This window comes from Phalacrocorax aristotelis, chromosome 1, assembly GCF_949628215.1.
Source record: "Phalacrocorax aristotelis chromosome 1, bGulAri2.1, whole genome shotgun sequence".
Lineage (NCBI taxonomy): Eukaryota > Metazoa > Chordata > Aves > Suliformes > Phalacrocoracidae > Phalacrocorax > Phalacrocorax aristotelis.
The window spans coordinates 211,843,342-211,864,498 of NC_134276.1; the positions used below are offsets into that span (position 1 = coordinate 211,843,342).

At 48.2% G+C, this 21,157-nt stretch overlaps 1 protein-coding gene across 1 annotated transcript in view; it reads right to left on the reverse strand.

Moving 5' to 3' along the window:
- Positions 1-3,100: 3,100 nt before the first annotated feature.
- The window catches only part of CDC123 (cell division cycle 123), a 56,860-nt gene continuing 38,803 nt past the window's right edge, over positions 3,101-21,157 (reverse strand). The window contains exon 13 of the mRNA XM_075081588.1: positions 3,101-3,516. Within this exon, the coding sequence (XP_074937689.1) occupies positions 3,448-3,516 (69 nt within the window). The 3' untranslated portion in view covers positions 3,101-3,447. The remainder of the gene's footprint in view (positions 3,517-21,157) is intronic.

Genomic DNA, 21,157 nt, shown 5'->3' on the forward strand with positions numbered 1-21,157 from the left:
CAGCTGCTCCTCCAGCCTCACTCAGCTTTGGCTAATTGCTCAGACCAAAGAGACTGATTAGAGATTGGTGCTCCACGTCTCTCCACAGTTTCTGTGGCATGCCTGCAGGGCTCCACAGTTGGGCTGGGACCTGGCTCTGCACAGGAGAGGCAAGCCAGAGCTCAGGGAAAATGAGCACAAGAGCAACTATTTGGAAAGAGCCAGGTGTGATCAGGCAGGAGCAATATCCTGCCAGCTCCCCACAACCCCTGGGCTGCCATTGCCCCAAAAGTAGCTACTAGGCGACGCATTCAACCTGTGCTCCCGCCACCTTGCTACACCCATGAATGACACCTTCTAGCTGCACCCTCATTTCTTCTGCTCCCAAACCAAGCCATGCCTTTTGGCTTTTCTCTGCACACAGCCATTGCTCACCCTCCCACCAGAGAGTAACTCAGCCACTCTTTGTTCCCATAGGTCACTTTTTGAGTGGGACTGCACTGTGTTTTGCCATGTCCGTGTGTTTCCAGTGCCTGCTGACTGTGCCGGCTGTGGTCAGATAAGATCTAATCAGGGCTCTGCAGGCAGGAAAACACCAGCTAGTGCGAGGTTTTACATTGTGCACCACCAATGCTCACCTCACTGAGCATTTCCATGTAAATTCAATCCCCTAACAAAAATGTTTTCTGCTCTGTGTGGCCTTTGCTTTATTCTTGTTCAACCACACTTTAGTGCTTGGCTTCTGCAGAGCAAGTTCTGTCCTGGTCCCATCTCCTTGGTAAGACTGCAAGTACCTGAGCAATAGTGTCCCTTCTGAAATGGACTTTGGCAGATATTCTCTAAGAAAACTGAAGCATGAACCTCACTCATAAGTGAGGTTCATAACTTATGAACCTCATAAGTATCAGAGCCCGTAAGCTTCAGTTTCATTTGCAGTGATGGTTTGGCTTGGTTCACTCCCATGCTCAGAAGTCAACAAGCAGATTGATTCTGGGATGTCAGCAATCTGGTTGCCAGCTATAGCTATGAGGGCAAACCTGCCAGGGTGACCTGTGCAAACCCACTGCCACTGCAATGATTTGTGTGTGTAAAAAAAATTAAAGAAAAATGATGGTGTCCACCAGTGTAACTCCCATGTAAGCTGCTGTGTTCAAATCGTTTTTATTTCAAGATTAATGATGCACCAGACTGCAGCATGAGGACCTTCAGAAACTTTATGCCTCCTTATCTTCCTTGTGTGGATTCTGTGCACCACAGGCATGTTATACAACTCTTTTTTACAGTCTTAATTAGCCTTAACTAAGAACCCTGGGGCAGGGTCAAATGGTAAGGAGGTGACAGAAGGGTTTATTTGTCTGGCAGAGGTACCTTAACACAGATAGCCACAGGTCTATGGCCAGATGACTTCACCAGTGTGAGCAAAGCTTTGCGATTAGGGTGAGCTCATCCTGCCCTTCTACAGCTGCATCTACCCTTCTGCTCACTTGGGAAAACAAACATCACCAAGCATTGCAGGGACTGTCTGGAAAGAGTCAGACTTCTGGAGGTTGTGCATGCCCCATTCATGTTCAACCCTTAACGTTTGGGTGCATTCACAGTGCAGACAAAGCCATTGCTCCCTGCCAGTGTGGTTCAACTGGGGATCACACTGTGCATGAAGGTCTGAAAAAAACACAATGCACCTGCAATTCTCCCTGGAAGCCTGTGACAAAGACATGGTGTCATCTCACCTACCTTCAGCCTTCAGCATACACCACATCTGAGCTTGCTGTCTTGCTGAGGTCCATCCAGTCCACCTCGGACACCTACCAAGGGGATGGAGCCCATTGCCCAGCTATCATTGCAAAGCAAAGTGGGGCTGCCAGCTCACACCTCGCTTCATCAGACGTGACCCATCCAAAAGCCTCCCTTGGTTTCCATCTCACTGCACATCTGAAAGGCAGAGTGGGCTCTCGTCATCTTGCCCACCATCATCAGGGCAGGTTAGATGGGGGCTGGTTTCCGGGAATGCCACTGCTCAGGCAGTTTCAGACTGTTAAAGCAAAGCAGATCTACCAAAGGCAATGAACTGAAAATCATAGCACAAATGAGAACAGATCTAAACCAGGCCCTGTGCTAATACCTGAACGGTACTGCCTTTTCCTAAAGCCTTGGTTATGCACCCCAGGATGTGGATGGGGAGAGTCCATTTGACCCAGCCTATTTGATTCTTAATTTATGCATCAAATGAGAAAATTAAGATTTCAGCAGGGTTTTTTTTCAACAAGAGCTTCTTTAGTCAGTGAAAAGGGCTGTTCCAGAAATGCCTGCCATTCTCCTGGAAGGGGTAATGCTGTTCTTGATGCCATGTGTCTTATTATAGCACCGTGACATGGGTCTTCTTGTACCCTGGGTTACTCTGTGTTTGTCACGGGCTAGAGCACACAGGATGGCTGTTCAGACAAACAGCTCTCTTCCAGGAACCTGCCGCACCAACAAGCCTGTAATAGCCACGTCTGTGATGTTTTCAACCCAGCACAGGCTCATTTATTTTTCCCGTTACCTGCCAGCACAACAACCCCATCCGCCCTGCTGCCGCTTCCTGTCCCCCGGCTCCGTGCCACTCCTTCCTCCAAGAGGAGCCTCTGCACTAACACACACAATGCCTTGCTCTCCAGAAGAAAAGCTCCAGTTTCCCTGAGAATGGCTGTCTTCAGAGTATATCCTATGCAGGGGGGAAAGGGCTGTTTCCTCTTCTTTCCTCTGTTTTCCTTACTGATCTTATTATTTCCCCCCATCTGCCTCCATGCTGCCATAAGAAAAACAGATACAAGATCTCTTTAAGGGGAGACTGGATTAATTTGGAAAAGCCAGGCTGATAGCCATGTGGGCATGCAGGTGTAAGAACAGTGGGAATATTTTCCTTTCAGGAAGCAATTTTTATTAAAAAGCCCCATAGTGTGGCTGTGGTCGGGAAGGAGTGGGTGCATGAGCTGCCGACACGGGCAGATCTTGTAGGTATCAGTTTGGGACCGCTTCTCCTTATACTATATATTATATATATAATACAGTAATTATAACAGATATTGGGTTATTGGGTAGGCAAAGAGGCTGTAAATGAAAAATATATGAAGATAGATTTGCTCCTGATGGATTTTTTTTACTGTTATACTGCCAACCTCTCTTTAAGTTGATCCACAAGTTTTATTCACAGCGAGCCCAGGACATTTGTTTTCCCAAAGCCACAGCAGGAACCAGAGCAGGTAGGCTGGTGCCCGAGACAGTTTTCATGCCAGTTTAATACGGCAACTTCACCTAAAAAAAACTCCCAGTTTCATGCAGCTGTGTGTGATGGTTCCCAACTTCAGCATTCAAAGTGGCAAGCAGCGATGGACAAGTCTGAAGGTGGCATGTCACCATCATCATCCCTTCTCCAACATCAGGTTGAAGCCAGTGTGCGGCAATCCCAGTAAAACTCCAGTGGAGAATTCAACAGTCAGTGGAAATACAGCTATTCCCAGTTTGGTGGAATGGGGGAACCTGTAGAAGTGCAAGGACCTAATGAAAGGGAAAGTATAGAGATATTCACTTGGTTTGTTCAGCCTGGAGAAGAGGAGGCTGAGGGCAGGCCTCAGCATGGTCTGCAGCTTCCTCACAAGGGGAGGAGGAGGAGGGGCAGGCGCTGATCCCTTCTCTCTGGCGACCAACGCCAGGACCCGAGGGAATGGCAGGGAGATGTGCCAGGGGAGGGTTAGGTTGGGCATTAGGAGAAGGTTCTTCCCCCAGAGGGTGGTGGAGCCCTGGAACAGGCTCCCCAGGGAGGCATCACGGCACCAGCCTGGTGATATTCAAGAAGCACTTGGACAAGACCCTCAGAGACATGGTGTGAATTTGGGGCTGTCCTGTGCAGGGACAGGAGCTGGACTCCATGATCCTTGTGAGTCCCTTCCAGCTCAGGGCATTCTGTGATTCAGAACTGGCACTACTTTTTACCTACTGGTGTTGTACAGGAACAAGGGACATTTTGTGAAAGGTAATTAAAATTTAGTAAGAAAATACTATTCTTAGGACAGAATCCAACATTTCTTCCGTCACTGGCCCCTCAGCCCCAGTGAAGCATGGCTGTGTGGACACCCAAAGGGCTTTCACCTTTGCAGTCCTGCCGTTCAGCACTTCTTGAGGAGCAGAAGTGACACTGCAGCAAGGGGCTTTAACAGAAGGACTTTTCTGCGCATTTTCCTCCTCCTCTTTTTCACTGTTACAAGTTTCTTTGGTCGGGCTGTTTCCAGCCTTGGCAAAATCTGGAGCCAAGGAAGCATCTTTGCTGCTTAATGGCTTGGCAGTGTGGCCTTGCTGAGGATGCTCTCCCACCCTGCTCTTATTGATGCTAAATCAATATTAACCACAGGAGCTCACAGCAAAGGGCTGTCACGCAGCCTGTTTGTGCATCTGATGTGCCCCGCACTGAACTGAGAAACCAAGCGCTTGCTTTCCCTCACCCTGCCCTTCCTGCGGGAGGGATGCTCCCAAAACCACTCCCCAGTGAGCAGCTGCCTCCAAATCCTGCCTCCAGGCCTCCTTTGCTGCAAAAGCTAGAAGAACCATCATCGTAATTTTGCAGCTGAGATGAAGCAGGCCTCTCCAACCAGGATTGATTCATACATCGTCCACTGAACTGGATGCACGCTCCTGCTGTCCTCTGTCTCAGCCTGGAAACTACTTGGGGGAAAAACATCACCTTTTTAATCAGCACATAAAGCAAGGAGGAAAGTCAGGGACCTTTTTGTAGAAGGCAGGAGGTGTTGCACATGAATAATAAAAAGGGATTTTTTTTCCTTTTTAACTTTACATAGATAAATTGAAAGCATGAGCAAACAGCTACAGTCCCAGTGTCACCCCAGCCACGCCTTGGCACCGAAACACAAGCAGCCAGGCACCAGCATCAGCGGAGGGGGTGCCAGGGCCAGCCGGGCACTTGGGGCAGAGCTCCATCACAGGGGTGGGGAAGGATGGATCCTAAGCAGGTTGTTTGAATGCAGAACAGAGTTTGCTTCGCATTGCTTCAGATTGCTTAGTAGATCGGTAGGAGGGCCTAAGGTACATCTGTTTACGCAAAAGCCCTGGTTTGCATAGAGAGCTGCCCCAGGCGGCGCAGAGATAAACGTGAGTTGCTTCCCAAAACCACTGCTCCTCCACTGCACCTTCCCCGCTCCCCACCAGCCTCCAGCTAACATTGAAAGAGCCGCAGCGCTACTCTTAGAGTCTCTTCTGCCAGTGAAGCTGTGGTCAGCATCTCAGTATGAATTTGGTGCTATGCTGATTTCTATCAGCAGAGAATGTGATTCTTTGGATTTAATTTTTTTGAATGGGAGAAGATATGTGCTTAGAAGTACATTTGTTTCCACTTTCGTATCTGAAATGAAATGGCAAATATTCTTGTTTGGGGAGAAAGTCTCTCCCCAAAGAGAGTGCCAGCAGCTGTCTCCCAATGCATAAAAAACCAATTTATTCTTCTAACCATAAGAAAACATTGGGTTTTCCCTCTTTCTCAGCACAACTGAAAATGTGAATTAATGACTCCTTTCCTACGTTCTCAACTGAAAAGTCAAAAAGTTATTTTTCCCTTTATCCTGAGTGCCCAGCTCTCACAGTAGAGTCAATAAAATGACAAAACCCTGTGACCTGCTCCCCAACGGCAGCAGGGCCGCCAGCATTGCCCATGCACTCGTGAAGACGTGCTGCAGCAAAAAAAGTCTTTCGGCTGCTGCCGCATACCCAGAGCTCTGGAACTAATGTTCTTGCAGCTCCGGGAAAGAGTGATGGGTTTTTGCCCAACAGGGAACAATATTTCTTTCTAGAACCCATCAAGTTTTCCAGATGTTTTAGAAACTAAGGAATGATGATGCTTTAGTAGCTCAAGGACTGTAACTGAGGCAGACTCCAGCAGGAATAGCTGTTATATTAGACACCACTTAACCAAGAGCCTTTATTAAAAAAGTTATTGGATTCTGAGGATCTTAAACCCATGACTGCTTTAGTGATTTAGTCCTTATTCAGAGAGGAAAGCAGTACAACTGGTGCAATGGTACAATGTCATTGTAGTTATATTAATTTATATCACAATGACAGAAGAACCACACCCATCTGAAAACGTTCATAATGCTATAAAAGCTGAGAGCGAGTTTATGAACTATGACTGAAATTTCCATTTTCACAGCTGGCTGATGGGACATTTCTGCTGTGATTGCCGTGCTGTGGTTTCTCCCTGCAGTGAGGATGTGCTGCCAGATTGGGGGTGAGCAAATTGAGTCATCCCCCCCGCATCCCACATGAGCCTGAGCCCTGGACACACCAGGAGGCTACAGTATCGGTTGTGCCCATACAATTGCCAAGCTGGAGACCCTAGACTAAAGGGGTTGTGGAGGGGGGAAAGAGGGAGACAGAGGCAGAATTGCCTTAGCAGGATGTCTGCGGCTGCTTCTCGTTGGCAGAGTTTGGGCAGGAGGAGGGGGGGTGGGGGGGTGGGGAGGGGAGGTATTCCCTGGCAGCCTCTGCATCAGACTGCTGTTTGGGCAGTGCAAACTCATATTTTGATACCAAGATTTAAGTTTCTGGAAGAAATCCTTTAACACTCCATAAGCGATTGCATCCCAAGCTGAACTCTTGGTCCAGGTCCTGGGCTCTCTCTGCTGCCCCAAACCTGGTTTTGTAGCAAGGTTTTTTTTTTCTCCATTGTCATCCCCCTTGGTATCTTGGACTGGTGGATCCCTTAAAAGCAAGCAAGGATATGGCTTTGTAAAGGTGCCTCAAGGAGTTCTGCACATGAGCGGTGCTCAGGACATGTCCGGATCCAGCCCTACACATTCAGCACTGCTTGCTGGTGCAAAGCTTTGCTAAACGAAGGAGTCTTTCAGGTTCAGGCAGGCTTCTGTGCTGCAGCCCATCACAAAGCCTGTGGGTGCTTTTCTTCTTCTGCATTCTGGCTTTAATGGCTTTTCACAAGGCATATTGGCTTTTGTGCTCCCTTAGTTGAATTGGCAGGCCCTAATGAGCTATGAATGCAATTTAATAAAGCTCACATTTGGAGGACAGGAATGGTTCTGTGGAAGGAAATTAATGAAGGCGGGAAGAGGGAGAAGGAGAGCAGAGAGGTGCACAGCCTCAGAGTGTGAAAAAGCCAAAGATTAAATTGTAAGGACTTGAGGAGTCTTCAAACAAACCTTGGAACAGCCAGAAGGGAATATCTGCTTCCCCCAATTTGTTTTCGGGAATCACTCATACCTGTGATAAGCTATTGATTCCCAAATGTGCTCCAGGAGCTGGGACAGGAATGGTAGAGGTGAAAAGCTGGTCTGATACACCTGAGACCTTCACAAACAGGATTGATACTGGAGAGGAAGCCACGGAGAAGTACACTGTGCCAAGAGTGTGGCTTTACTCCAGGATGATGTGGTTTGCCTTACTCTGATGTGATCAGCTATGCTGCAATGCTCCAACTGAGGGGCTCAGCCCACACCTGACTCTGCAGGAATAACAAACCTATGCAAGATGTCCAAAATGCTGGAATCACCCCACTGTGGAGCAAGCTTGGAGCCAGATTCTGATGTCCTCTAAAAAAAACTCCCTGCAGGCAGGCCCTAGGCAAGTCCAAGCCAGGAGCTCTGCACCTATTGTTAAAAGCTGCAGACAGAGGTCCAAAACACATCCCCTTAGTATATTTTCTTTGGCAGCCTCTTCCAGCACAGGACAGATTGATGGGATGTAGCTAATTACTTAGCTGGCCTTCATTACTGTAACTTGAGCATCAGGTTTTCTGGCTCCTTCTGCTTCCTCTCTCATCACTGTCCAGAGCAGAAGTTGGCTTCTTACATGCCTAATTCACCTGATGAAGCACAGATGATGTTTTGAGAGCCAAATTGATCCCTTGGTCTCATCCTATCAATTTAGACTGAAAATATACTTTGCTTGCTCACTTTTCTTGGGTTTTTGCGGGGCTGGGGGGTGTGTGGCATCTATATACAACAGAATAACCTACACTCTTAAAAACAAGTTTGAAGGAGCAGCCTGTCGGGGGGCTCCATTGTGCTGGGTTTTCCTTTGAGCGCTGCATCGGGAACCACCTTTGTAGTATGTCTTCCCTCAACCTCAAGGAGAGGTCAGTTCCCAGAGTCTTTAGACTGGATGATTCCCTCTCATGGACAGCCCCTCCAGCTGTTGGAAATAAATTGGATTATTGCAATTTTCATTACCACCACAGAGCACGGTACCATGTAAATCTGTTCCCTTCTCCTCGTTCTCCCTCTGGGCTGAATCTTTGAGAAGGTTGACCTCCAAAACCTCCTAGGAGGTTTTGGGTACCCAATACCTCCACAGAAACCTCACACCTTCTCCAAGATTCAGCCCTGAGGGAAGCTCTTAAACAGAGGAAACCCGGGAAACACAGAGATTGCAGCAGCACCACCCAGGGTGGGGAGGGCTGCAGTCTCTCTGTGTTTCCTGGGATTCCTCTATTTAAGAAACATGCTCTTGCATAACTGTGCATGAAGCTAAACACACATTCATAAAGCATCCCCACCCACATACCCAAAGCACAGCTAAAACACTCAAGCTGGAACAATGAGTCACCTTACACTACCCTAGAGATGCATAATTATAAGTATATAGGCAATAAGGCATATCTTATGCTTCCTTTTTAATTTTTTTTATGTCAAAGTACCAGACCTGGAATACTTAGGTTTGTGTTCAACTTGCAAGGAGTCTCACTATTGGAAAGGCTCAGCTCAAAACCTACAAATTCATCACTGCAAAGGGTATGGTGTAATTGTGTACAACAGGATCCAGTTCAGTGGAAATCCTGACCAAGGTTAACCTATGTGCTAATATTGGTTGGGTCAAGGTAACCATATCTCTCCTGTTCTGCTCTCCATTTTTACCCCTATATTCCACGCTTGTAATTTTCTGCCCCTTATTTTCTATTTCTCCCATATAGTCCCTCCTAAACCTAATAAACGACATCTGAATTTTAAACTAATAGAATTCACTGAAATCTGACATTAGACAAAATTAACCTCTAGGAAGCATGCAGCCGGGATTATCTTGTTTAACAAGCTGATGGAGGCTCATGGAAAACATTGTGAAATATTGTGGGCTGAGCACAGCCTCTGTGCACGTAGGACAGCGGGCATCATGATGGATGCGACTCCAGCAGGAGCCAGGGATGGAAGAAAGATGTGTACAGATGTTGAGATGCAAAACACATCCCATGTTTTAGCCTGGTTTCCTTAAGGTACAGGGCTTTTGTGCTTTCTCTGTCTCTCCATCTATCCACAAGTGGTCCATTGGCCAATTTCTACCAACCTTGACAGCTAAAAATCAAAGATATGAAATAGCTGCGTGTTTTGTGAAAAACAACGGTTGGGTAGAGGGGAAAAAAGCCTGAAATTAGTGCCATCCTTAAAAAGCCGCATTGTGAAGGCAACATTTATCTGTTCTGTTTGTCCTTCTGGCTGACCAGATAGCCTGTGAGCAGTGAGCTCAGGCACTGCTAGAAATTAGCCCTGAGAGGTTGTGTCTTGCTTTGCCCACATCTGAGGAACACAAGAGAGAAATCTGAAGACAAACAGGGCACATGGGAGGGACGTGAGCTTAATGCAAGGGAGCCTGTATAGGGGATGCGAAGCCATTGGAAACCAGACTTAGCTCTATTGTTCACAGAACAATTTATTGCACTTATTTGTTGTAGCTTCTGCTTTGGCTCCTTCGGGTCCATTTTCCCCAGGGGATGCTCAGTCCTGCAGTTCTTCCCCACAAAGATCCTCTCCCTGCACAGCTTGGGGTGCTGTGGGTGCAAGGTGTGTGCTGGAAGTCCTAACTCCCATAACAGGTTATCACAGGAGAGAAGAGTGAGCTACTTCCCTCTAGGGAAGACCTCCTCGTCCTTGCCTGTAGCTGTGGTTTTCAGCCCATCACCAAGGAGTACCTGGAGGTCATGGACACATACTTAGGTGCCTGTAAAAGGCGATGAAGGCAAGCAGCACAGATTTCCCATCCAAGCTTCTGCACTTCTGCTGGAGAAGCTTCTGTGAACTAAGAAAGGCTGAAAGCCACTGTTTTCCTTTGGTTTACAGCAGAATCTTTAGGCCTGGAGACCTGAATCTCAGCATAACACACCCATCCTGCCACCATCCCTCCTTCCCTTCCCTGCTCTCCTTCCAGCCTCAAGATGGATGGGACAAGACCACTTGGGGAGGCTCCTCTTGGTGAAGGACATCCCTACAGTGGTCACAGAGCACGAGGGAGAACATCCTGCCCAGGGAGGAGCTTTAGTAGTCAAAAGTGCTCAGAAGGACATGCATCACTGGGAGCAGCACACAACACTATTCTCAGGCTTCAGAGGTTCCCAGTAGCTGGTTAATGCCGTTCCAAACAGAAACCTTTCTCTAGCTATAAATGTCAGCCACAAGACTGATGGTTACATGTGGCAGTTGCAGGTGTCTGGAATGAATCCAGTTAATTTATTTCAGGGTTGGGCCCTATTTTTCCCTTACATTAATTTTAAAGAGGGCTTTGCAACGATGAAGTCACTACAGCCCTTATCTCCTGACACATGAAAGCTGTAGGCTGAATAACTTATTAGCACCCTCGATAATGAAAAACACTTCAATATTTAGGACTAATGCAGATTTCCTGCTGAAAAAAAAATACATAAACAGCATCTGCAGCCATGTGTTTAAGGTAATAATTAAGGAGAATTATCTTTGCTATATGTATTAAAACAACATAATTGAAGTTAAGAAATTATACGTCCATACTAAAGAGAAGCAGATAATTTTTCGCTTAGGAAATTAACATCAAGTGGAGTAACTATTTCCATACCTAGAAGAATCTCAGGCTGAATAGGAAAAATGAGAACTGGATGCCCAAATATTGCACACCAGTTTCTGTTCTTCACCCTGAGAGCCCAGCATGGAGCAGCCACCGTCCCTGGGTAGCGTTCTCCTTTCTCCCTTGAATGCACATGGTGGAGGCAGTGTGGAGTGAAGGTCTCAGGTGTTCATAGGTTTATGGAAAAGGTCCTTCTCCCTAAATCACAGGGAAATATGCTGAGCATGATCTGGGGAGCAAGAAGTAGAAGGTGGGTCTTTTACTGCTTGCCAAGGTATTTAAGATAACAGGTATTTTATTGAGAAATCCACCCTGATTCCCTTATGGCTAATCCAGTAAGTAAATCTCACACACCCTGAGATGGAAGGAGTCGTTATCAATCACTGCTTAGAGCCATGCCGGCCTGACTGGTGAAAAAGCAGCAATTAGCACTCATTAGCACTTATTTTCAAGTCTTCTTTATGGAAAAGGGTCATCAAAAGCAAGTCAAAAGTGTCCAGATTAACCAAAGTTCTTTGACAGTCTAACATTTCTGACTCAAACTCATTTGAAGTCTGTCTGCTAGGTAGCAGAGTGTAGGCAAGGCTTGCACAGACTTAGGTTTTGCAGTTTGTTTCCACAGTGACTGATAAAAGGAACTCACACTGAAGGTTTTCATGCCCTCAGGGTGTTCGCGGCAGATTTTTCTCATGGATTCATTACCAGCTGTTACAGAAACCCTGACTGCAGCCTTTCCTTCAGGAGGGGGCTTTCAGAGCATCTCGCTCTTGCCCATCTCTCCATCTAGCTCCCTATTTTCATGATATTTAATATTTTTAAGAAAACTTTTCATCAAATTAGGTTAAAGATGGAGATGAGTTGAGCAATGATTCTGTCACGCATGATTTTCTATAATTAAAAATGACCAGCAAATAATATTAGTTCCTTTTTTGGTTTTTGTTTTTGTTCTTTACTAATGGTATTCACACTCCAAAGAACACCAAATCCCACAAGGTAAACACTTTGAGACAGAGAATTTCCAACACAATGCTTTCTTCCCTTTTACGTGCCTGATCCCATTCTGCTTCTCCTTTTCAAAAGATCCACTGTCCCTTCCCCAGATGTATGCAAGTACAAAAGATACTGAATGAGTTTTCTTCCCCTTGCTGTGAGATTAGAGAGAAAAACCTATCTCCAGGCAATCAAAATCTATCATCAAGCCCACCAAGTCGTTTTGCAGCTCAATGATATCAATCAAATGGTTTCTATGAGAGACTGAAAGGGCATGTGGCACGCACAGGTGAGATTTGAAGTCTGAGGTGGGGTTGCCTCAGTGGGTAAGGCAGACATTTCCACTGCATCTTGAAGCAGTAGGGTGAGGAAGGGTCTCAGGTAAGACTGGACATAAGCAATATGATTCTTGCAGGTTCCCCAGACTCCCCTTGTAGTTTGCCTTAGGGCTGGGATTAGAATATTTCTTCCTCGATCTCTCCCTGCTCATCTTTGCTACATATTAGCTGATTTCTTTTAGAAACAACACATAGCTCAGCACCTTTTCCCATATTGAAGGATTCAGATTTTTCTAATGAATCATATATTCTTGTGATAACAGTGAACTGTCCCATGAACTATTCATTTAAAGGTAGCTCTTAGCGTGTCCCTGAGGCTGAGCTTGAGTGGCCAGGAGGCAGAGGCTGAACATGCCTTGCGCTCTGGCTGCTGAGACGCTTTGACCCAGGCTAGGCTTTGGCAATCAACCAACACTCCCAGCTCTGCCAGGGCACTGCCAGGCCCACGGTGTGAGCATACATGCCATTGTTGACAGCACAGTTGTAGGACATGGCTCCTGGGCTGAGACCAGCACACTTGAAATTAATGTGGATCAAGGAGAAAACTCCACTTCTACTGAAAGCAGGGACAGCTGAAAAATGGTAGCTCCGCGGGATCGAGGGCACCCATGGTGTCTTCGTGCTGCAAGAACAGCAGGCAGGCACTTAGCCAAAAATGTCCTAGAGAAGCCCTGGCAAGGGGCTGTGCTAAATGTGGCCAAGGAAGGCAAAAAACCCCCTGGGGACTGGTGCCAATCTGCCCCCAAGGAAAAAACTTCCTTCCTGACCCCAGATCAGGGCACCCATGGCATCTTCATGCTGAAAACTAAGCATCTAATTGTTGCAGGAGGAAGGAAAAAAAAAAAACCCTGGGAACTAGTGCCAATCTCCCTGGGGGAAAAAAGTTCCTTCCTAACCCCAGAGCTGGTGATCCACTGTTCCCTGAGCATGTGAGCAAGACCTGCCTCCCAGCCCCACCGGGTGGTCACACCTACCAGGGATGCCACCACTGCCCAACCCCTTCTCTCCCGCAACCCAGAGCCATCTCTGGGGCTCCCAAGAGTGGCAAAAAGCTCCCAGCTGGATCAACCCTGGGGGTGAGAATCCTTCCTGTGCCTGGCAGGACTCAAGTGGGTGCTCCAGAGCACTGGGGGAAGGCGCTGACACTGACACCGCTTGCAACATCTTTGCAGCCTGTGCCTTAGTGGCACCAGCTCCACGGGGGATGAGGATGGCGAGCTCTGCAGTGCTTCTCAAGCACCAAGAATGTATTCCTGTAGTCCTGACAAGCCACCAAGCCAACTTTTTCCATCGCTATCCAGCTGAAGAGGCCTGACAGCCTTGTGCACCTCCAGGTGTTTGTGGCACTTCTCATCTCCCCAGGAGCTTGTCTCCATTCTCCAAAGGAAGGATGAAGCAGTATTCCCATCCAGAAGGTATAACTCTGAATGTAGCCCTGCCAAGGGCTGGGATTGCAGGAGAGAACCTCCAGCAGCCTTGTCCAGCCTTGAGTCTTCCCCCCTTGGATCCTCCAATTAATCCCATGGGCCCTTCAAAGATGTCCTCTCCCATGCTGCGGGGCAGCCCCCAGCCAGCCGTGTCCCGATGGCCCAGCCTGGCAGGCTGGTGGTGGGGCATGGGAGGATGCCCCTTTTATCCTGCCTGGCCACAGTGATGGCTGCAATGCTGGGTGGTGGCACTGCGACGTGGGGGTGGCAGGGCCCCTCATGTCATGGTGGAGCACCACACAGGAGGAAAGCCTTTGGGGTGCTGGCTCCAAGGCAGTCCCTGTGCCTGAGGCTGGGGGCTGTCCCTGCCCTTGGTGGGCATGCACTGGGCACAGCTGGGACAGCCTGCTGGGCCCCCTCCCTGTGACCCCGTGCAGCAGGCCCCGGCATCACCATGGCAGGGCCAAGAGTCAGGTCACAGCGTTGTCTTGGTCAGGGGCTTCCCCTGCTGCACCACAAGCAGCCAATGTTGCCTGTGTTCTCAGCCTGGAGGAGCCAGCAGACCCCTTCCCTCTAGGACCTAGAGAGACCCCCTTCAGCACAGGGCTCAGGCACTCCTTCAGCAAGCCATGCTCCCTCCCCAGGGCTCCTGTGAGCAGAGGACATCATCCAAAGTCTTGCGGTGACAAGAAGTCCTTGCAGTTATCTCCTGCTCTGCTTGTCCTCTTCATAAAGTGCAGTGGCTGGACCAGAGAGTGTGGGAAACACACTGTCCTGCCTTGCATCTCTGTAGAGTCAGCTTCCCAAGCAACGTCCATGGCCTAGGCTTCTGCAGGAGAGGGCAGCCAGCGCCTCTGGCATGAGGAGGGCTACCGTACTTCAGTGCAACACTTTAAGCAACAGATCACAGCATGTGCCACTGTGTTGAAGCTTCATGCTGCAGACCCAGGTGAGACCTTGGTCCTTGGCTCCTTGGAATAAACGCCAGCCTAAGAAGGCAGGCCAGCCCCTTTGCTGACTGCTACCTTGCACCGAGTGGCAAAGATGGCATCAGGCTTGTTTCCATGGGGGATCCCTGTTGTGCCCATTGCATAAGCACCACCTTGAGCTCTCCAGGATGGAGAAGTTGTGGGGATGCCTCCTTCTTGTTTCCGTCTCTACTGCCCCGCAACTGCCAGTGGCACAGGAGAGTGTCTCAGGGCAGAGCTGGGGGCATGGATGAGAAAGGGGGGCAAGTATGCAATATGCAGCAGTGCTTTGCCCACCCCGCTGGCGCACCTAAGCAGACCTGGATGGGAAGAAATTCAGGCATGCAGAGCACCAGGTGCTGGAGGTAGCTTTTAGTGCATTCCTGACCCCAAACCCAGGGGCACTACCTTGGAAGAGCCAGCCCCTTTACTGACTTCTACCTTGCACTGGACTTCAAAGATGGTATGATAGGCCAAGCTGTTCATTCTGGAATTAGAGGTTATCATCCACTGAAGTTAGAAAAACACATTTCATGACTGCAGTAGTTTTCTCTAAGCTTTTAATTTCACAGCTCTCCTCCATCTCTGGGTGCCTCCTGAAGAAGTCCATTGGGGACTGGAGCATCTCTCCTGTGAGAAAAGGCAGAGAGAGCTGGGAATGTTTCACCTAGAGAAGTCTCAGGGGGAATCTCATCAACTCTATCTATCAAGTATATGACTACGGCAAGTTGAATATGAGTCAACAGTGTGCCCTGGCAGCCAAAAGGGCCAACAGTGACCTGGAGTGCATCAGGCACAGCATAGCTAGCCAGTTGAGGGAGGTGATTGTCCCACTGCACTGCTGCGGCCCCTCTTCGAGTACTCTGCAGTTTTGGAGATCTCAATGTAAGCAGGACATCAAATTATTAGAGTGTGTCCAGAGGAAGGTGACCAAGCTGATGAAAGGTCTCCAGGAGCTGTTGAGGGCACTTGGCCTGTTCAGCTTGGAGAAGGCTGAAGGGTGTCCTCATTGCAGCCTACAAGTTCCTCAAGGCGGGCAGTGGAGGGGGAAGTGCTGATCTCTCTCTGGTGATCAGCAACAGGACACGAGAAAATGGAATGAAGCTGTGTCAGGGAACATTCACGTTGGACATTAGGAAAAGATTCTTCATTGAAGATAGTGGTTGGTCACTGGAACAGGCTCCCCAGCGAAGCGCTCATGGCACCAAGCCTGTCAGAGTTCAAGGAGTGTCTGGACAATGCTCTTAGTCACATGGTTTCATTTTAGGTAGCTGGGACTAGCCTCGCAATCGCAGGCTCTGGTCCTCAAGGGGGACTTCAACTACCCTGATATTTGCTGGAAAAGCAACAGGGCGAGGTGCGCATAATCCAGGAGGTCCCTGCAGAGCATCAAGGACGACTTTTTGATGCAGGTGGTGGAGGAGCCAACAAGGCGAGGTGTGCTGCTCAACCTTATCCTAACAAACAAGGAAGGGCTGGTTGAGGATGTGAGAGTTGGGCGTAGCCTTGGCTGCAGTGACCATGAGATAGTCGAGTTTAGGGTACTGCGAGGTAGAAGCAGGGCTATGAGTCGGGTTACAACCTTGGACTTCAAGAGGGCCAAATTTGGCCTCTTCAAAGACCTGCTAGGAGGAATCCCATGGGCTCAGGCTCTGGAAGGCAGGGGGGTCCGAGACAGCTGGACAGTATTCAAGGACCACTTCCTCTCAGCTCAAGATCGGTGCATCCCCAGGAGGAAGAAGTCAGGCAAAGGAGCCAGGAAACCTGCATGGATCAGCAAAACGCTTCTAGAGAAACTCAAATGGAAGAGGGACAGTCACAGTATGCGGAAAAAGGGACTGGCCACTTGGGAGGAACATAGGAATGTTGGCAGGGTGTGCAGAGATGTGACGAGGAAGGCCAAGGCCCACTTGGAATTAAATCTGGCAGTACATGTCAAAGATAACAAGAAGGGCTTTTTAAAATACATCAGCAGTAAAAGGAAGACTGGAGATACAGTGGGCCCACTGCTGGATGAGGAAGGGGCCCTGGCGGCGCAGGATGCAGAGAAGGCACAGTTACTGAATGCCGCCTTTGCCTCGGTCTTTACTGCTAAGGCTGGCCCTCAGGCACCTCAGCCCCCAGAGGTGAGAGGACAAATTGTGACAAAGGAAGACTAACCTTCGGTTGAGAAAGACTGGGTCAGAGATCACCTATGACACTGGATCCTTGCAAATCCATGGGTCCCGATGGGATGCACCCTCGAGTGCTGAGGGAGCTGGCAGATGTTCTTGCTGAGCCACTCTCCACCATCTTTGAAAGGTCATGGAGGACAGGAGAGGTGCCCAAGGACTGGAGGACAGAAAATGTCACTCCAATCTTCAAAAAGGGCAAGAAGGAGGACCTGGGAACCTATAGGCCAGTCAGCCTCACCTCCATCCCTGGAAAGGTGATGGAGCAGTTCATCCTGGATGTCATCCCCAGGCATGCAGAGGACAAGAAGGTTATCAGAAGTAGTCAGCATGGTTGCACCAAGGGGAGATGACGCTTGACCAACCTGACAGCCCTCTATGATGGCATGACTGGCTGGGTCGATGAAGGGAGAGCAGCGGATGTTGTCTATCTCGACTTCAGTAAGGCATTCAACACTGTCTCCCACAGCATCCTCACGGGCAAGCTAAGTGTGGGTTGGATGAGAGGACAGTGAGGTGGACTGAGAATGGCTGAATGGCAGAGCTCAGAGGGGTGTGATCAATGGAGCAGGGTCTGGTTGGAGGCCCGTAACTAGTGGTGTTCCCCAGGGGTCTGTGCTGGGGCCAGTCCTGTTCAACATATTCATCAATGACATGGACAAAGGGACAGAGCGTAACCTCAGCAAGTTTGCTGATGATACCAAGCTGGGAGGAGCGGCTGATACACCAGAAGGCTGTGCTGCCATCCAGCGAGACCTGGACAGGCTGGAGAGCTGGGCCCAGGGGAACCTCATGAAATTCAACAAGAGCAAGTGCAAGGTCCTGCCCCTGGGGAGGAACAACCCCATGCACCAGTACGGGCTGGGGGCTGAAGTACTGGAAAGCAGCTATGTTGAGAAGGCCCTGGGAGTGCTGGTAGGCAGCAAGGTGACCCTGAGCCAGCACCGTGCCCTTGTGGCCAAGAAGGCCAAGGGTATCCTGGGCTGCATTAACAGAAGTGTGGCCAGCAGGGTGAGGGAGGTTATCCTCCCCCTCTACTCTGCCCTAGTGAGGCCACATCTGGAGTGCTGTGTCCAGTTCTGGGCTCCTCACTTTAAGAAAGACATGGAACTGCTTGAACAAGTCCAGTGGAGAGCTAATGAAGGTGATCAGGGGACTGAAGCATCTCCCTTATGAGGAAAGGCTGAGAGACCTGGGTTTGTTCAGCCTGGAGAAGAGAAGACTGAGGGGGGAGATTTCATAAATACCTATAAATATCTAAAGGGTGGGTGTCAGGATGATGGGGTAGGCTCTTTTCAGTGGTGCCCAACAACAGGCCAAGGGGCAACGGGCACAAGATGGATCACAGGAAGTTCTACCTCAATATGAAGACAAACCCCTTTGTTGTGCGGGTGCCACAGCAGGAGCACAGGCTGCCCAGAGAGGCTGTGGAGTCCCTTCCCTGGAGACATTCAAACCCCATCTGGATGCAGTCCTGTGCCCCTGCTCTGGGTGTGCCTGCTCAAGCAGGGGGTGGGACAAGGTTATCTCCAGAGGTCCCTTCCAACCCCCGCCATTCTGTGATTCTGTGATTCTGTTGCCTGGGCTTGGTGTGACCCAAGGGCTGGACCTGGCACTTGGCCTTGTTAAACCTCATACAATTAGCCTTGGCCCATTGATCCAGCCTTTCCAGATGCCTCTGTAGAGCCTTCCTGCCCTCAATCATATTCTACGATTCTATGATTCAACCTTTGGCTACTCTCCAGTGACCGGCCTATTTCTTGCAATATTTTGCCTAAAATGACACATCGCAGTACACCATCCACACATCAAACAAAATAATCTCTCTCATTTCTTCCATCCCTCTCCTGCTCGCCCAGAATGACACCTGCTTTTTTCCTCCCCCAACAGCTTATTATTGCCTTGCATTTAATGGTCTGTACTGTAACTTATCCACTCCCACTGTACTGCTGCTCTGCCAGCTCTTTCCCCATTTTGTACTCGAATGTCTGATTTCTCCTTCTAACTACAGCACTTTGCACTTGCCTTTATCAAATTTCTTCTTGTTATTTCAGGCCATTTTTCCTGTGTATTACAGCCATTTCATATTCTGATACAGCCCTGGAAAGTGCCTGTGTGTATTCTCAATTCAGTGACAACTGCAGATTTTATATGGGCTATTTATTTCACCACTCCAGTCATTAATGAAGTTATGGAAAAAAACAGGCCCTACAATAAAATGTATAGCTGTCTCACTCAAAATACCCTCTCTGGCTACATACCAGTAACTATTCCAAGTGCAATTTTTCTGCTACATTGTGATAATTTAGTTCATTTCCTTCTTTCATTTGTAAAAAGGATACAGTGAGGCAAAAAATGCTTTAAATGCATCAGTTTTCTCTGATTCATCCACCTTTTTTCTCTATCTCCTCATCTTTTTACACTTAATAATGTACCTTTCCTTCCAATTTCTGCAGTTTCGTTTTGATTGACCTTACATGTCCACGCTATGCCACTTTTCCTTCACATTAGGAGATTACTGCTGGGGCAGTAAAAAGCACCTCTCTTGAGTTTTCCCACCCATCATCTCCCAAAGGGACCCAGGCACCAATACCCACCCTTACCAAAACTGCCTTTTAAGGTCCTTATTCTGCTCCTCTCATCTCCCGGCTTTTCCAAGAGCACCAAATGCCAACTCCACAGCCACTGTCACCTGAATTACCTCTGACTTCAAGATTTTTAACCACCTCTAATAACCCTGACTGCAATCCAAAACAGCCAACTCTGGAACAACACCCTGTACTTTCTGAAATACAAACTCTGTCCTCAGGAAAAAAAATCCATTAAGTCTTTGTCTTTTTAAGTCTTCCCACGTTACTTTCCCAACAGATACCCAAGTAGCAAATAGCTTTCATTTCTACCAGACTTCGTAATTTGGGGGTACTGGTGGATGAAAAGATGGACATTAGCCAGCAGTTTGCGCTCACAGCACAGAAGTCCAACCGCATCCTGGGCTGCATCACAAGAAGTGTGGCCAGCAGGTCGAGGGAGGTGATTCTGCCCCTCTGCTTTCCTCTGGTGAGACCCCACCTGGAAGACTGTCCAGCTCTGGGGTCCTCAGCACAGGAAAGACATGGACCTGTTGGAGTGGGTCCAGAGGAGGCCATGAAAATGACTAGGGGGCCCACCCCTGGAAGTGTTCAAGGCCAGGTTGGACAAGGCTCTGATCAACCTAATCTAGTTGAAGACGTCCCTGCCCATGGCAGGGGGGGTTGCACTAGATGGTCTCTTTAAGGGTCCCGTCCAACCCAAACCATTCTACGATTCCCAAGCTTTGGAAATTCAGACACTCTTAATGTTCAGCGTCATGCCTCCAGCCCTTTCTGAAGCACAGATCCCTCTATTCCAGTGCTGCTGTTTTATCTCCCAAAGTCTCCGCAATGCCCATCAACCATTTTTGACATACTGACATCAAGTTCCTCCTGTGTATTTCTCATACCCGTGTACAGGCATTTTACCTTAACATGTTGCTTCATTCTCCTTCCTGCCTCTTACAATCCCAGCTCCAACAAATACTTCATTTACATCATTGAAGTGCAACAGTCCGTCAGGCCATAAAGTTTCACAGCAGAAGCTAAGACAGGACCCAAGATTTCAAGCCCATCCACCACCTGGATTTGAGCCCTTAAGACTAGAATTAACAAGTATTGGTTGTTTTCTTTCTCTGGGCTAGAAATGCTGTTTAGGAGTCACAAATCTCTCCTGGAAGTTTATTTGTAACTAGCATGCTTCCATAGAGAAAGGTTCTCAGAAGTCAGCATTTTTGACCTAACAGCCAACTAACCTTTCCCTACAGCTGGCCAAAACACATCATTGGAAGAAGCGTGGTCAGTTATTAAGAGGACCTTAGAGCAGTCAAAACACTCTTGGTACCCAAGGAATACATTGCTATAATAGTTTGCACACAGAAATGTTAACAGGTGTCCCCAACCCACCCCCATCAAAGCAGTGCCAATAAAAACCTATAATCACACATCATTGCTTAAGGACCTTTGAGAAAGCTTCAGGTCTGCACAAAATACCCCAGTTATGGCTACAAGTCTTATTTTAATTCTATATAACTTCAGGATGACCACAAATTGGAGACCTTCTGCTTACCGAGGTCATCAAATTTAAACATCAATGAAGACGCTGTTAATCCAACATTCAGGCAAACTTTTCTTGAGACAGATTTATTAAGCCTCTAAATATCAGCATTACAAAGTATCCATCGTGAATCAAAAGCACTACGGTCTGTTTCAGTATCACACTTTAAGGCCCATCTTCTCTTAGCCATAGATACTTATTTTAGTTCAGTATTATTTCTTGAAGTGATAGGCTTGGTACCCAAACACAACCTGAATTGTATAACCTTAGCCTCTAAGATTTAAATTATTTACCAG